The sequence below is a fragment of the Mastomys coucha genome, unplaced genomic scaffold, assembly GCF_008632895.1.
Source record: "Mastomys coucha isolate ucsf_1 unplaced genomic scaffold, UCSF_Mcou_1 pScaffold21, whole genome shotgun sequence".
Classification (NCBI taxonomy): Eukaryota; Metazoa; Chordata; class Mammalia; order Rodentia; family Muridae; genus Mastomys; species Mastomys coucha.
In genome coordinates this window covers 14,456,141-14,472,276 of record NW_022196904.1, presented here as the reverse complement: position 1 = coordinate 14,472,276, position 16,136 = coordinate 14,456,141, and the positions used below count along the sequence as shown (strand labels likewise).

General features: G+C 48.8%; 2 protein-coding genes across 3 annotated transcripts in view; one reads left to right on the top strand and one right to left on the bottom strand.

The window, feature by feature from the left end:
• The window catches only part of Fkrp (fukutin related protein), a 7,790-nt gene extending 4,844 nt beyond the window's left edge, over positions 1-2,946 (top strand). For both annotated transcript variants that reach the window (XM_031385477.1, XM_031385476.1), the window contains exon 3: positions 198-2,946. In XM_031385477.1, the coding sequence (XP_031241337.1) occupies positions 239-1,723 (1,485 nt within the window). In that variant the 5' untranslated portion in view covers positions 198-238 and the 3' untranslated portion in view covers positions 1,724-2,946. The remainder of the gene's footprint in view (positions 1-197) is intronic.
• Positions 2,947-12,561: 9,615 nt separating this feature from the next.
• Positions 12,562-16,136, bottom strand: part of Slc1a5 (solute carrier family 1 member 5) — a 16,561-nt gene continuing 12,986 nt past the window's right edge. Inside the window, exons 7-9 of the mRNA XM_031385474.1 lie at positions 14,784-14,978; positions 14,573-14,707; positions 12,562-13,366 (exon numbers count right to left, since the gene is read on the bottom strand). Coding sequence (XP_031241334.1) covers positions 13,129-13,366; positions 14,573-14,707; positions 14,784-14,978 — 568 coding nt within the window. The 3' untranslated portion in view covers positions 12,562-13,128. The remainder of the gene's footprint in view (positions 13,367-14,572; positions 14,708-14,783; positions 14,979-16,136) is intronic.

Here is a 16,136-nt window from a genome sequence, read left to right as displayed (position 1 = left end):
ACACACACACACACACACACACACACACACACACAGATGATGTGATGTTTTCAAGTGGTCTGTCTAGGGCAGGGGCATGAATCAACCTAGGAATTCCTGGAGGGCCTGAAATCAGATCCAGGAAGAGGAACTGAGAGTTCGAGGGTCGGGAATGTTGACAACTTGCTCCACACTCCCTTTTCATCCTGTCTCCCCAGGATGCCCTGGACGCCCCTGCTAGGGTCTGACATCAGGCCCCATGCGGCTCACCCGCTGCTGGGCTGCCCTGGCAGCCGCCATCATCCTCAACCTCCTAGTCTTCTTCTATGTGTCATGGCTACAACACCAGCCCAGAAATTCCCGGGCCCGGGGTCCCCGCCGGACTTCTGCCATTGGTCCCCGAGTCACCGTCCTAATTCGGGAATTTGAGGCTTTTGACAACGCGGTGCCAGAGCTAGTGGATTCCTTCTTGCAGCAGGACCCAGCCCAGCCCGTGGTGGTGGCGGCCGACACACTCCCTTACCCACCCCTGGCCTTGCCTCGCATCCCCAACGTTCGCCTGGCCCTGCTCCAGCCAGCCCTGGACCGGCCAGCGGCGTCCTCGCGCCCGGAGACCTACGTAGCCACCGAGTTCGTGGCCCTAGTGCCTGATGGAGCGCGGGCCGAGTCACCAGGCCACCTGGAGCGAATGGTGGAGGCGCTTCGGGGGAGCAGCGCGCGCCTTGTGGCCGCCCCGGTCGCCACCGCCAACCCAGCGCGGTGCCTAGCACTGAACGTCAGCCTGCGGGAGTGGACTGCACGCTACGGCCCAGCACCCAGCGCGCCCCGCTGCGACGCTTTGGATGGCGACGCTGTGCTGCTGATGCGCTCCTGCGACCTCTTCAACCTCTCGGTGCCCCTGGCGCGGCCGCTGGCCACCAGCCTTTTCCTACAGACTGCCCTGCGCGGCTGGGCAGTGCAGCTGCTGGACTTGACCTTCGCCGCGGCGCGCCAGCCTCCGCTGGCCACCGCCCACGCGCGCTGGAAGGCGGAACGCGAGGGGCGCTCCCGGAGAGCGACGCTGCTGCGCTCTTTGGGCATCCGCCTGGTGAGCTGGGAAGGGGGGCGGCTCGAGTGGTTTGGCTGCAGCAAGGAGAGCGCGCGCTGCTTCGGTACGGTGGCAGGTGACACACCCGCCTACCTGTATGAGGGTCGCTGGACACCACCTTGCTGCCTGCGCGCGCTGCGCGAGACTGCGCGCTATGTCGTGGGCGTGCTGGAGGCGGCTGGTGTGCGCTACTGGTTGGAGGGCGGCTCGCTGCTGGGTGCAGCTCGCCACGGCGACATCATCCCGTGGGACTATGATGTAGATCTGGGGATCTACCTGGAGGATGTGGGCAACTGCGAGCAGTTGCGGGGCGCCGAGGCTGGCTCGGTAGTGGATGAACGTGGCTTCGTGTGGGAGAAGGCGGTGGAGGGCGACTTCTTCCGAGTGCAGTACAGCGAGAGCAATCACCTGCACGTGGACCTGTGGCCCTTTTACCCCCGCAATGGGGTTATGACCAAGGACACGTGGCTGGACCATCGACAGGATGTTGAGTTCCCAGAGCACTTCCTGCAGCCGCTGGTCCCCCTGCCCTTTGCGGGTTTCATAGCACAGGCCCCTAACAACTACCGCCGCTTCCTGGAGCTCAAGTTTGGGCCTGGGGTCATTGAGAACCCGGAGTACCCCAACCCTGCACTCTTAAGCTTGACAGGCAGCTGAAGCCCTGGTGCCCACATATGGGACTAGGTGAACAGCAGGGTACAAGAGTCTGTTCTTTGCCTCAGGTTCTGTATGGATCTGAACCAGTTTGTGATTGGGTAGTGGGGCTGTGCACTGGAGAAAAAAAAAGGTGAACTGGTCAAGGAAGATTGGAGGGAGCACACAGGACAATTCCAGCTTTGGCGGGAAGCAGAACCCAAATACTGGAGCAACACATAGGTTCTTAAGCCTTGAGATGGGGCTATGTGTAGAGCCCTCCTAGCCCATCTTTATGAGGGAGCAAAGTGGTGGCCTTTGATGGAAAAGCCCAGGGATTTAAGTCCAGTCTTTAGGACGCTGCATAGTCTCTGCCCTATATTCCATATTCGTGGGCCCTTGGAAAGTGAGGAGAACAGACCAGCCAGCCTCAGTCTACCACATACAATTTAGGTATCCCTAAACCAGTTAGTTATCCGACAGTCTCTGTTTCATTTGAGATACCTCCATTTGGTTTTAGGATCCTCAGGACGCTTGGCTCTAGTGTTTGCTTCCTCCACTAGAGGGCGCTTCTGTCCCGCTTCTTTTCACGTTTGATGCACGCTCGCGGCTCTGCTTCATCGCCTTCATCTCTGGTTTTCTTGGAGTAGCTCTGGGAGGTGGGACAGCACTGGCCACCTCCTCACCTCCCTGAATGTGGCACTTTTCTTTGAGAGTGCTGCTTGATGTATCTGCTGCTTCTGACCCACCTTGCTCTTGGAGGACTGACTGGGCTCTGATTTGGTATCTGGCCAATGTATTTATGACCTCTTGACTTCACTCCTCTGCACCTGCTTCCCAGCCTTCCAGGAAGGGATAAACCTTCGCCATAGCTCGCATGTACTAAGAGCTTGCGGGCCCAGGCATATACTCGGAAGTAACAGCTGCTATTACATCCATTTTCTGGGGAGGAAAACTGAGGCCAAAATGATAGTTACTTGCCATTAATCAGATAGTTTAGGAAGTGGCTACTAAGGGACTTGAATTCAGGTCACCGTTTCAAGACCCACACTTCATTTCCTCTTTAGGTCCCTCTGTAGAAATAGTACCCAAGTGGAGCCTTGCAGTGGCTGTGCCACTTAAACAGGTTTAAAAAAATTCTCATTTAATTATGCATTTAAATTATGTCCAAACTGCTACTACCAGTCTGTTGTTAAGTAAGGCTTAAATTGTGCTACTTTAAAGTTTAAAAATTCGAGATAAATAGAGCCTTTTGTTTTCTTTCTTCATTCTACAGCTTGTTCCACACACTCCCTGAATCTCCCCCACCCCCACTACCCAAACCCCATGAGGAGCAGGAGTTTGAGGCAGGGTCTGTCTAACTTTCTAGCCCAGACTGGCTTCAAACTTAACAGTCCTCCTGTCTCTGCCTGTGGAGTACTGAGATTACAAGTGTGCACCACAACATCTGGTCCGAAGGAGGATTTTTGTTGGTGGTCCTTGACCCAACTGTCCTTGCTGCGGATCCTAGGCTAGCCTGCAAGTCATAGTCCTCCCTCCTCAGTCTCCAGGGTGCTAGGATTACAGGTCTGTGCCACCACACCCTTGGCCTGACTTTTTATTTATTTAGTTTTAAAGCACAAACAGGGATGTAGGTCTCAGGTTTTCTAGCCCACACAGGGCTTAGGCTTAGTCATTTGTACCACAAAATAATAATAGCTAACTATTAGAGCGCAGGAAGCTGGGCACAGCTATATCCATTTGTGATCTCAGCTATTTAACTGCAGCTGACCGAGGCTGCAGTATCTCCAGCCCAGGATGTTCAGGCCAGCCTTCAACACAGCAAGATGTCCTCTCAACCAAACTAAAGAAAACCACCAGGAGTGGTGGTTCATACCCAGCCTCAGCACTGAGAAGTGAAGGCAGGAGAAACCGGTGTTCAAGGCCGTCAACTACATGGAGAATTCCAAGCCAGCCTGGGCTATAAGGGTCTCAAAAATAACATACTACTGGGCCGGGTTTAGTGGTATAAGCCTTTAATCCCAGTACTCGGAAGGCAGAAGCAAGAGGATCTCTGTGAGTTTGAGGCCAGCCTGGTCTACAGATCGAGTTTCAGGACAGCCAGGGCTACACAGAGAGACCCTGTCTGAAGAAAAGGAGAAGGGGCAGTCCCAACGGGGAAAGCTTGCTAACTGTGCTGGTTAGTTTGTCAGCTTAACACAGGCTAGGGTCGTCTGGGAAAAGGACCCTTGGTTGAGAAAATGCCTTTATCAGAGTGGCCTAGAGGAAAGGCCAGGGGCATTGTCTTGGTTAATCGATTGATGAGAGGGCCTAGCCCACTCTGAGCAGGTGGTCTGGGTTAGGTAAGAAAGCAGCTGAGCAAGCCGGTAAGGGGCACCTTCCATGGCTTCCACTTCAGTTCCCACCTCTTTGTTCCTACAGTGACTTCCCTCAGTGATAGTGACCTGAGAGTTCCAAGAAATGAGCCCCTTCATCCCCAAACTGCTTTTGGTCATGGGATTTTTATCACAGCATTAGAAACCTAGTTAGGTTCTTAACTAGGAACTCGAGTTCCAATCCGAAGCACCCAGGTAACTTTATACAGGGGCTCAGAAACACTCGGGTCCTGTTCCTGCAACCCACACGGTGTCTCAGAACCATCACTAACCTTAGTTCCAAGGGATCTAATTAATGTATTTTCTGGTTTCCAACAGCATCAGAAAATACAAACAGGCAAACCTCATAAAGCACTCAGGAGGCAAAAGCAGGAGGATCTCTGTGAGTTCAAGGTGAGCTTGGTATACAAAGCTAGGTTCAGGATAGCCAGAGCTACAGACAAAGACCCTGTCTTAAGAAAAGGAGAGGGAGAAGTCCTTTATTTTAAAATAAAAATATTTTGAAGACAAAAAACAAAAGTTGGGCAGTGGTGGTGCATGCCTTTATTCCCAGCACAAGGGAAACAGAGGCAGGCAGATATCTCTGAGTTTGAAGTCAGCCTGGTCTACAGAGCAAGCTCCAGGACAGCCAAAGCTAAACAGAGAAACCCTATTTTGGAAAATGAAACAAAAACAAAAAGAATAAGGTGAAAGGAAACCTTGTCTCAAAAATCCAAAAAAGAAAAAAATAAAAAGAATAAGATAAAAGGAAGTATTGAGGGACCCCTGAGGTCACAGCTGAGCAAATCCATCCCCACACAATTGTAGGGCCAGCGAGATGGCTCCACGGGTAGACACATCTGCTGCCAAGCCTGACAAGCTGAGCTGGATCCCCAGGTCCCACTGGGTGAATGAAGCATAAATGCCCTTCCCCAGTAAATTTATAAAGAATATGTAAATTCACTACTCTACCAATTAATTACCAGCCAGAAGAGATATTATTTCTACATTTTAATAGCTTGTACATCAACATCAGATCAACTAAGCATAGCCTTCCTTGCAGGCGGAAATACTATTGATCTTCACCCCACGTTGAAGTCTCCATCGTGAACACAGGGTCTTCTGTGAAAGTCTAACTGCCTCTGAATTTTCCAGGAAGTGTAACAGCCATGTAAAATGAGGGGAAGCTTGTGTCAGTGTTAGAAACTTGGCCAAGGCTTGCCTATCACATGGGGAAATCTTGTTGCCCACAGCACTTGGTAATCAGCCACCAGGACATCTTCCAAAAACACATTCGGAGCTGCCAGTTTAGTGGATGCCAGTGTCCTTGGGTATCAAAAAGGGGAACTCACACCTGTGCATAGTATTACAAATGACTAGCCTTTTGGCTGAGGCTGTAGCCAGTGGGAGAGCAGTGGGGTGCTTGCTTAGCATGCATAAAATCTTAGGTTCAACTCCCCATCCCTTAAGGAGGTAGTGGCAGAAGCAGGAGCTCAAGGGCAACTTTAGATACATAGAAAATTCTAGGCCAGCCTGGGCTACATGTTGAGTTCTCAGCTAGCCTAGGCTACAAAACCCTGTCTCAAAAACAAAACAAAACAAAACAGGACCCAGGAGACCGCCAGGTAGATACAGGTGCCTCTAGGCTTCTAGGCCTGAGTTTTGAGGCCCACAGCACATACAGGCTGGAAGGAGACAACTGGGATTTGCCCTCTGACCTCTGTGCGTACACGTGTGCCAAGTGCACAAAAATCAGTAAGTGTAAAAAAAATAAATAAAAAATACCTAGAATAGCTAGAATGGGTGAAGGGTTAGTAACAGTGGTGCGTGGGGTAGGGGTGGGGATCATGTTAATATCCTCCAACATGAAGAAATCCCACGTAGAGATGTGGGCCAAAGGGCTCTGGGGCAAGAGCTAGCCTAGCATGTGCAAGACATAACTAACAGGCAAGATGGGGGGCGGGGGCGGGGTGCTTGTCATCAAGCCTGAAGACTGAACTCGAGTCCTAGATCCCACATGGTAGAAGTAGAAGGAGAACATGTTCTCCCTCTCTCTCTTGTCCTCTCTCTCTCTCTCTTGTCCTCTCTCTCTCTCTCTCCCTCTCTCTCTCTTCTTCTCTCTCTCTCTCTCCCTCTCTCTCTCTCTCTCTCTCTCTCTCTCTCACACACACACACACACACACACACAGTGCTGCACTTGAATGTGCAAAAGCATGCATACACACACATAAATTATTTTTTTTTAAGAAGAGGGAGTGGAGCCAGACAGTGGTGGCACACACCTTTAATCCCAGCACTTGGGAGGCAGAGGCAGACGGATTTCTGAGTTCGAGGCCAGCCTGGTCTACAGAGTGAGTTCCAGGAGAGCCAGGGCTGCACAGAGAAACCCTGTCTCGGGGAAAAAAAAAAAAAAGAAGAGGGAATAAGGGAGTAGAGGGGAGAGTTAAAGACGGATATGAGCAATAATACATAGTATACACTTAAGAAATTGTCAAAGAACGCAAGGTGTGGAGGTGAACGACTTTAATCCCAGCACTCAGGAGGCAGAGTTCGATAAGTTCAAGGCCAGCATGGTCTACAAAGGGAGTTCCAGGACAGCCATAGACCTGTCAGACAGAGAAACCCTGTCTCAAAAAACAATAAATAAATAAATAAATAAATAAGAAGGAAAGAAATTGTCAAAGAGTAAGTAATAGATATTCTAAACAAAAATTTAAAAGACTGGTTTATTTTATATCTATGGATGTTTTCTCTGCATGTATGTCTGCACACCTGAAGAAGGAATTGATCCCATGAAGTTATAGACAATTATGAGCCGCCATTTGGGTGCTAGAAATTGAACTCTAGACCTCTGGAAGAGTACCCTGTGCTCTTAACCACTGAGCCATCCCTCCAGCTCCTAAAAAAAATGTATTTTTTTCAAATTAAAAAACAATAAAAACTGGAGGGAGGCTGAGACCTGGAGTTTCAGGCCAGCTTGACTAGGGAATGAGTCCTCGTCCCTAAAAAACAAAACCAAATGAGCAAAAAGCAAAGTAGGAACTGATGCCCTCTTGTGGACATATGGGGAACAGTTCAACAAGGAGGGTAGGGAGTCTCAGATGGGTGAGGGGTCAGCTGGACCAGGGAAGCAGCCAGTGGGAGGTAGGAGGAGCCAGATGTGGAGTTCTTTTGAGAGCAGGAAAATGTGGTATGTGATAGCTTGACTATGAGACATGAAGAGCAGGGACTACAGCTCAGTTGGTGGAGGGTGGCCTAAAGTGCACAATGGCCTGGGTTTGGTCCTCAGGGCACATATAACTGGGCACAGTGTAACATGAATGTAATTATACCACTCAGAAACAGAAGAACAGAAATTCAAGGTGGCTGGCCAGTGGTGGTGCATGCCTTTAATCCCAGCACTTGGGAGGCAGATCTCTGAGTACAAGGCCAGCCTAGTCTACAGAGTGAGTTCCAGGACAGCCAGGGCTACACAGAGAAAGCCTTGTCTTGAAATAAATAAATAAATAAAAATAAAACCACACACATACATAAAAGAAAGAAAGAAATTAATTCAAGATTATTCTCAGCTACATAGTGCCAGACAAGCTTGGTTTAAATAGGATCCTGTCTTGGAAAAACATAGGAAGGAAGGAAAGAAGGAAGGAAGGAATTAAGGAAAGAAGGAAAAGCAGGAGAGCCCTCTGAGTCAAGCATGGTAATGGACATCTGTAACCCCAGCACTCAGGAAGCTGAGGCAGGAGGATGGAAAGTTCAAGACCAACCTGGGCTACATAGCCAGAACCTATCTCCTATTCTCCCTTCTCAAAATAAAGGCGGCCCACTATGCTAGGATTTTGAAACCACTGATGTAAAGTTATGTCCAACCATATCACAGGATTCAACTTTGGGAATGAAACCCAGAAGCACATGCTTGCCAAGCAAGCTGTCTACCACTGAGCTACATCCCCTGCCTACTCCTCTGAGTCAAGGTCTGATGTAGCCTAGGCTGGCCTAGAACTCACTAGGAAACCCAAAACTCCTGATCCTCCTGCCTGCACTTCCCAGTTATATTCCCAAATTCTGGAATATAGGTGTGTCCTACCATGTGCACGTGCGTGTGTACACACCCCCCCCCACACACACACACACAGGGGAAGTAGCAGTCAGAAGGCAATATGCAGGAGTTGGTTCTTTCTGTTATTCTGTGGATCCTGGGGATTGAACTCAGATCATCAGACTTAGCAGCAAAATACCTGTACCCACTGAGTCATTTCACTGGCCCTAGGTTGTTATTTTGACTTTGTAAAGATTTCACATGATTGTTTTGCTAATGTGTATGTATGTGCACTGCAGGTGTGTGTGGTACCTGTAGAGGCCAGAATAGGGCCCAGGTCCCCTGGAGCTGGAGTTACTGACTTTTGTGAGCGGCCATGTGGGGGTGCTGGGAACCAAACCCAGGTCCTCTTTAAGATCAGCCCGTGTTCTTAACCACTGAGCCATCTCTCCAGTCCCTCCCACAGTTTTTATTTTGAGACAGAATCTCATTCTACAGCCAAAGAAGGCTTTAAACTCCTAGAAATCCTGGCTTAGTCTTTTTTTCTTTTTTTTTTTTTTTTTTTTGGTTTTTCGAGACAGGGTTTCTCTGTGTATCCCTGGCTGTCCTGGAACTCACTCTGTAGACCAGGCTGGCCTCGAACTCAGAAATCCGCCTGCCTCTGCCTCCTGAGTGCTGGGATTAAGAGCATGCACCACCACTGCCTGGCTCTGGCTTAGTCTAAGTGCTAGTGTTTCACTACTTTCTCTGTGTGGCCCAGGGCACCCACGTACCAGGGATCCTTCTGCACATCATACTCAGTGCTGTTTAAAAAAAAAATCCTCTTACACTCTATTACCACTTAATAAGGATTAGGACATAACAGAAAGCATTTAAGACATCCGTTCATAAGGATTCAACAGTAAGCTCATTAGTAGTGTTTGTGTATGCTACGGGATAGGCCACGGAGTCAGGTGCAGACCATAACGAACGACCATGGGGAGTAGCAACCAAAATCATACTGAAGAGACTCAAGAGTCTTCCATGCTAAGACCCAGGAAGATCCAGGAAAATGGAATGAGTCAACAGAGCGACCTAGGATGGGGAGGAAACAGGTGCTGGACTGCAGCGAGCTCACAGCCTGCCCACATGCAAGGCTTGATGGATCTAAGCACACAGGAAGCTGAGGCCATAGATTCCAAGCACAGCAAGACTCTGAGTGTCATAGCAGAGTTGGGTTTTCCAAGACAAAGGAGAATCAGAGAGCAAAATCAAAGTCAGGCAAGCGGCTGATGCCTTCAGTCCCACCACTAGGGAAGGTTTAGGCAGGAGGGTTGCTTTGTTGGAGGTCAGCCTGGGATACATAGGAAACTCTGCCTCAAAAAATCCTAAAACGAGGGTCAGAGTGTTGGCTCAGCAGTTAAGAGCACTTGCTGCTTTTGCAGAGGATACAGAGTCCGATCCCAGAACCTATATGGTGACTTACAACCATTTGTAACTCCAGTTCCAGGGACTCCAGTGCCCCTTCTGACCTCTGTAGGCTCCAGGCACACATGCACATGGCATCATGAATATATGCAGACAGAACATTCATACACATGAAGTAAAATCTAAGAAAAATTCACAGAAGATGGGGCTGGAGAAACGATGGCTTAGCAGTTAAGAATATTTGCTGCTCTTGAAGAAGACACGGGTTCTCGGGAGTGTTAACACCTGTGTGTAACTCCACTTCCAAGGGGGCCTCTACAGATTTGAGTGCACGCATGCACACACACACACACACACACACAGAGCATACATCCACATAAACAGATACACATAAATAAAAATGAATCTTAGGCTGAACATGGAAACAGAGGCAGTCAGGTCTCTGAATTCAAGGCAGCCAGAACTACATAGAGATCCTGTCTCAAAATTCTAAAAATAAAATAAAAATAAATTTAAAAAAAAGGGCCGGGCAGTGGTGGCACACGTCTTTAATCCCAGCACTTAGGAGGCAGAGGCAGGCAGACTTCTGAGTTCCAGGACAGCCAGGGCTATCCAGGAAAAACCCTGTCTCAAAAATCAAAAAACAAAACAAACAAAACAAAAAACAAACAAACAAACAAAAAAAAATCAATGAAACTTTAGAGATGGCCCAGCATTTAAGAGCACTCTCTTCCAAAAGACCTGGACTCAATTCCCAGCATCCACAATGGCAGCTTACAACTTATCTGGGACTCCAGTTCTACAGAATCTATTACTTTCTTTTGGTCTCTGCAGATACCAAGTATGTAACCTGCACAGGCCTGACCTAGGCCCTCTGCACCTTACACTTACGTAGGTTGGTCTTCTCGCCAGACTCCTAACAGTGGGAGAAAGGGCTGTCTCGGCCTCTGTTGCCTGCTTCTGGGACCCTTTCCCCCTGCTGGGCTGCCTCATCTAGCCATAATAGCAGAGGAAGTCCCTAGTCTTACTGCAGTATGATGTGCCATGGCTGGTTAATATCCACAGGGAGGCCTGCCCCTCTCTGAACAGGCAAAGAGAGTGGGAGGAGAGGGGCAGTGGAGGGCAGGAACTGGGAAGACAGGAAGTCAGGGAAGCTGTGGTCAGGATGTAAAAATTAATTAACTAACCAATTAATTAATTGATTAATTAAAACATGCTGAACCATGTCATATTTAATCCGATCACTCAGGAAGCAGAAACAGGAGGATTTCTGCTAGTTCAGGACCAGCTGGAGCTACATAGAGAGAATTTGTCTTTAAAGAAAAAAAAAACTACAAGAGCAAAGTTATTGTATGGGAAATATTTGGACAGTGAGAGTTCAGGAAGTCACAGTGGTAAATGAACTTTCTAGAAGTTGTGCAAGACACCCACCACCACCCCAATGCTGGGGTGAAGCCAACAACTTCATGCATACTAGAAAGGCTCAACTACTAAGCCCCATCTTTTACCCCTCTTCACGGGGGGACTCCAGGCAGGAGCCCTGAACCTGGGTCACCCTCACCCCTGTACAGGATTTGTAAGTAGAACGCAGAACAAAATGCACCCATCTTTACAAGCATAGGTTCACTAATTTTTCCAAAGGTAATACATTATTTATTCATCTTATCTAAAAGGCTCTAGTACTGATGTCACTAGCTCAGGATCAATGGTGACTTTTAGCAATAAAAATTTAAGTATATCTGAGTGTAGTGGCCTCCAATCCCATCATTCAGGAGACAAGTAGATTTCTGTGAGCTTAGTATGTCAGAGGTACATAGTGAGACATTATCTTTAAAAATATGCTGTGAGTATGTGGAATTCAGAAGACAACTTGGCAACGTCAGGTCTCTCCCACCTTCCTTGTGATCCAGGGACCAAGCTTGCATTGTCTGGAACTGGAGTTAGAGGTGGTTGTGAACCAGTTGTACTGGGAGTGGAACCTAGGCCCTCTAGAACATCCAGTGCTCTTAACTGGTGAGACATATCTCCAGTCCTGTTTATTTAAATTTATTACTTTATGTATAAGAACGTTTTGCCTGCACATATGTGTATCATGTGCATACTTGGTACCCAGAGGTCAGAAGTGGGCATGTGATCCCAGAGAGCATTATGGATGGTTGAGCCACCAATGTGAATGCTGGGACTTAAACCCCAGTCCTCCGCAAGAGCAGCAAGTGCTCTTAACTGCTGAGCCAGCTTTCCATCCCCTTTATTTATCTGTGTGAATGTGCACCATATGTATGCAAGTGGCCACAGAGGTCAGGTGTCGCATCCCTGGGAACTGGAGTTATAGACCGCTGTGAGCTGAGTGCTGGGAATGAGACCTGTCTTCTGAAGAACATAGTCCCCTCAAGTCCTGAGCCCTATCTCCAGGCCCTCTCTCCCTACCATGAGGGTCCCAGGGATGGAACTCAAGGCCATTCTTTGCAGCAGATACCTGTACCCCATGGGCTGTCTTACCAGCTCACAATTTCTTCTTTGTTGTTTTTGAGGCAGGGTTGGGGGAGGGGACAGGCTTGGCTGACCTAGAATTTGTTCTTATAGATCAAGCTGACCTCAAACTCAGAGATCCGCCTGCCTCTGTCTCCCAAGTGCTGGGATTAAAAGCATGCACCACCATTGGCTAGGATGGTTTCTGATTAGTAAAGTTCAGTGAAATCTAAACTTGACTTTGGTTTTGATTTGATTTCTATATTTAGTCAAAATATTAAAAAAATATGTTTCTGGAGACATCATGGTCTATGTAGCCCTGGCTGACCTGAATCTCACTGTGTAGATTAGGCTGGGGTTGAACTTAGATATCTGCCTTCCTCTGCATCTGGAGTTCTAGGACTGAAGGTGTATGACACTATGTCCAGCGAAAAATGTCTTTTGAGATAATGTCACAGCCCAGGATGGCCTTTCGCTCCTAACTCTTCTCCTATGTCCTTCTCCAGGCAAGAACCTTGAAGTTGCTTCCCAGATGCTGAAAATAAAGACATGTGACAGTACACCTGGTATTACTCAGACTCCAGGGCCATGGTCAATACATTTGACACCATTTTATTGCTAAAAAAAAAAACGTGTTCAGGAGTACATTTATTCTTGGCTTTCCCTCAGGACTCATGGGAGTGTTTGCTGTCATGGAGGGACTACTAGGAAGGTCACACACACACGCACACACGCACGCGCGCGCGCGAGGACATGTGCGCGATATAGTGATACACACACACACCACCACCCCCCACACACAGACAGGGACATTAAGAGAGTATTGCATCACAATACTCACTTTTGCCTTTAAAGGGTAGATAACTCTACAGGACAACCATTTCCTAAGATGGGTGGGCTGGATGGCTCTGAGTGACAAAGAGCTGTCATTCCTTGAATGGGGAACAGGACGGGGAGCAGGGGTATTTGTGGACACATTCATGTATAAGCATATGCACCCCAAGCAACAAGGCTCCTACTAGCCTCTCCAGGAAGGAGACAGGGACCCCTAGATTCCCGGAGTGTGTAAACGGCCCACCCCTAGAGCCCTTCATCCAGTCCATTGCTCCAGCTCTCAAGATCCAATGTGAAGTTACCAGGGCATAGAAAGTCCCTCCCGATATTCACATGACAGATTCCTTTTCGCACGTGGTACTGGAGTCCCCAGCGGGTCCCCGGTACGGCTTCAGGAGGGGGTTCCCCTCCTCTGTGGTGAGGGGCAATGGATTCAGAGACACTTCGTTCTTCACCTGGATTAGTTCAGGCTCTGAGCTCGGCATCTTGGTCCGATCCACGTAACTCTGAAGCAGTCCGGCCCCAAAAGCATCACCTTCCACATTGAGGACAGTACAGGACCTGTCCCTAAAAGGGGGCACACAGCAATAATGTGAGACGGAAGGAGGCCAGGGCCCATGCAGCCTGCCTTTGCCTGCTAGAAGAGATGCTTCAAGAGACAAGAGTCTTTCTACATACCATCCCGGAACTCAGTATGTAAACCAGGCTAGCTTCAAACTCAGAGATTCTCTTGCCTTGGCCTCCCCAGTACTGGAATTACAAATGTGTGGCACTGCACCTGACATCCTTATTTTATGTGACAGCATCTCTCACTGAACTGAACATGATCTCATCAATCAGCTAGACTGGCTGCCCAACGAGCTCAGAGATCCATCCATCTGCCGAGTCTAGGTGTCATATGGGTGTTAGAGATCCAAATCCAGGGCCTCATCCTTGTGTAGCAGGTACTTTACTACCTCCCCATTGTACAGATGGGAAAACTGAGACACAGGAGGATTAAGGTCACATAACTATGACAGAACTGAGCTTACGCTGCCCGGCCTAGGAGTCACGATTGCAAGCTACAATGGCTCACTGCCTTCCTAGGGTTCCTTATAAGACTCCAAAGACTGGCCAGGCATAGCTCGTGGCTCATACGTGTATTTCTAGTACCATGGAGTCTGAGGCAGAAAGAGAGAGTTTGAGGCTTGCCTAGACTACAGGGCAAATGCCAGGGTTACATCATGAGATCCAGCATCAAACAAAACAAAACATAAAACAAAAGACACATCCCAAAACAAACAAACAAACAAAAAATGCTAAGATGGTCCAACAGGTGCTTATTGTATAAGACTGGAGGCCTGAAATCGATCCCCAGACCCCACACAAAGGTGGAAAAAAGAAACCAACCACATCATGAAACATGCCTCGTCCCCTGTCACCCACACACAAATAATAATACATAAGTTAAAAATAAATAAACAACCAAGCCTGGTTGTATAAGGCATTTAATACCAGCACTGGGGTCGCAGAGATGAGAATCTCTGAGTTTGAGGCCAGCCTAGTCTACATAGTAAATTCTGGGCTAAGCAGGGCTTCATGGTTGAGCACCTGTTTTTTAAAAAAGAAAAAGAAAGAGAACCCCTAAGTCGCTAACTACAAATATATATGGGAGGATTACGGTCTCACATGCTCCCTCTAGACCTGCCTTGTCTTTCTTACTGTGTGCAGGAGTCCTCATGCCAGTTCCTGGGAGGTCCCTTAGCCCCCGAAAACTCCCAAGGCCCCACTCACACTAGCCAGTCCACGGCCAGGATCAGGGAGATGTCCTTGACGGGGAGGCTGACTGCTTCCAGGATGATGGCGAGGGTGAGGACGCCCCCTGCAGGGATCCCTGCCGCACCGACACTGGATGCAGTGGCTGTGACCCTGGGGGAGAGAGGCAAAGAGGTGAGATGGTGGGATCATGGGGGTGGGACCTCCAGCCACGGCACCCAGCACTCACAGGATGGTGATGATCTTCACGAAGTCCAGGGACACCCCGTTTAGTTGTGCAATGAACACTGCCGCCACACACTGGAACAGCGCTGCTCCGTCCATGTTGACCGTGGCGCCGATGGGCAGGATGAACCGGCTGATGTGCTTGGCCACGCCATTCTTCTCCTCTACACACTTTATCATCAGAGGCAATGTGGCAGAGCTGATGGAGAACATCACACTGTGTGAGCCTGGACGAGCACTCGGGGACCAGCACTCCTAGGCCGCCCCCAGCTGAGGTAGTCATGGACCTGCTCAGCCCTACCCACATCATCCAGAGTCCCTGCCCACCTGCCCAAACCTCCTTTCCTCACACCACCCCGAGCTTGTAGTGCTCCCTTCTCATAGCATCAGGCTCCCAGGGTCCTGCTGAAATAGAGATCCTCGACAGTACTGAGCGTGTAGTATGCTACAAACTCTCAGAAAGCTGGATGCACTGACAGCAGCTTGTAAATACCTGGGAGGCTGAGGACCAATGTTCTTTGCGGGCATATGGGGTTCTTTTTAGTTTAGTCTTGTTTTTCTTTGAGACGGGGTCTCACTATGGATGCAGCTAGGGCTGGCCTAGAACTTGCTACGGAGACCAGTCTGGCTTAAATAGAGATCACACCCTCTTAGCACTGACTCCCAAGAGCTGGGATGAAAGTGCCACCAGGCCCGGCAAGGATTCCAAGTTTGAGAGTAGCCTAGGCTAACCCAGTGAGACCTGGTCTCAAAATAAAGAGGGCTGGAATGTAGGTCAGTGGTTAAGCCTGTGGGAGTAGCCACCAATGAGGGCTGATGGGTGTGGTTGTGGTAGGGCTCATCCTTCAGCACACACAAGGTTATGATTTCAATCCAAAGCACCATAAAACAGAAAAAAGTGGTCTTAGGTGTTTGCTGCAGGCCTGAGTTCAACGCCCTGTGTAGAAAAAGATCCATTTCCTCCATTTCCCCAAGTTGTCTTTAGACATCTCTCCATGAATGCACAAATACATACAAGACTAAGTGTTTTCTTCTTCCTTTGGTTAGTTTTGGTTTGGTTTTTCTAGATAGGGTTTCTGTGTGTAGCCTTGGCTGTTCTATAACTCATTCTCTAGACTAGGCTAGACTAGACTGGCCTGGAACTCAGAGATCTGACTGCCTCCATGTCAACACTGCCCGGCTAAAACAAAAATAGCTGGGCAGTGGTGGTGCATGTCTTTAATCCCAGCACTCGGGAAGCAGAGGTAGGCAGATCTCTCGAGTTCGAGGCCAGCCGGGTCTACAGAGTGAGTCCCAGGACATCCAGGGCTATACAGAGAAACCCTATCTCGAAAAAACCAAAAACAAAAAAAACAAA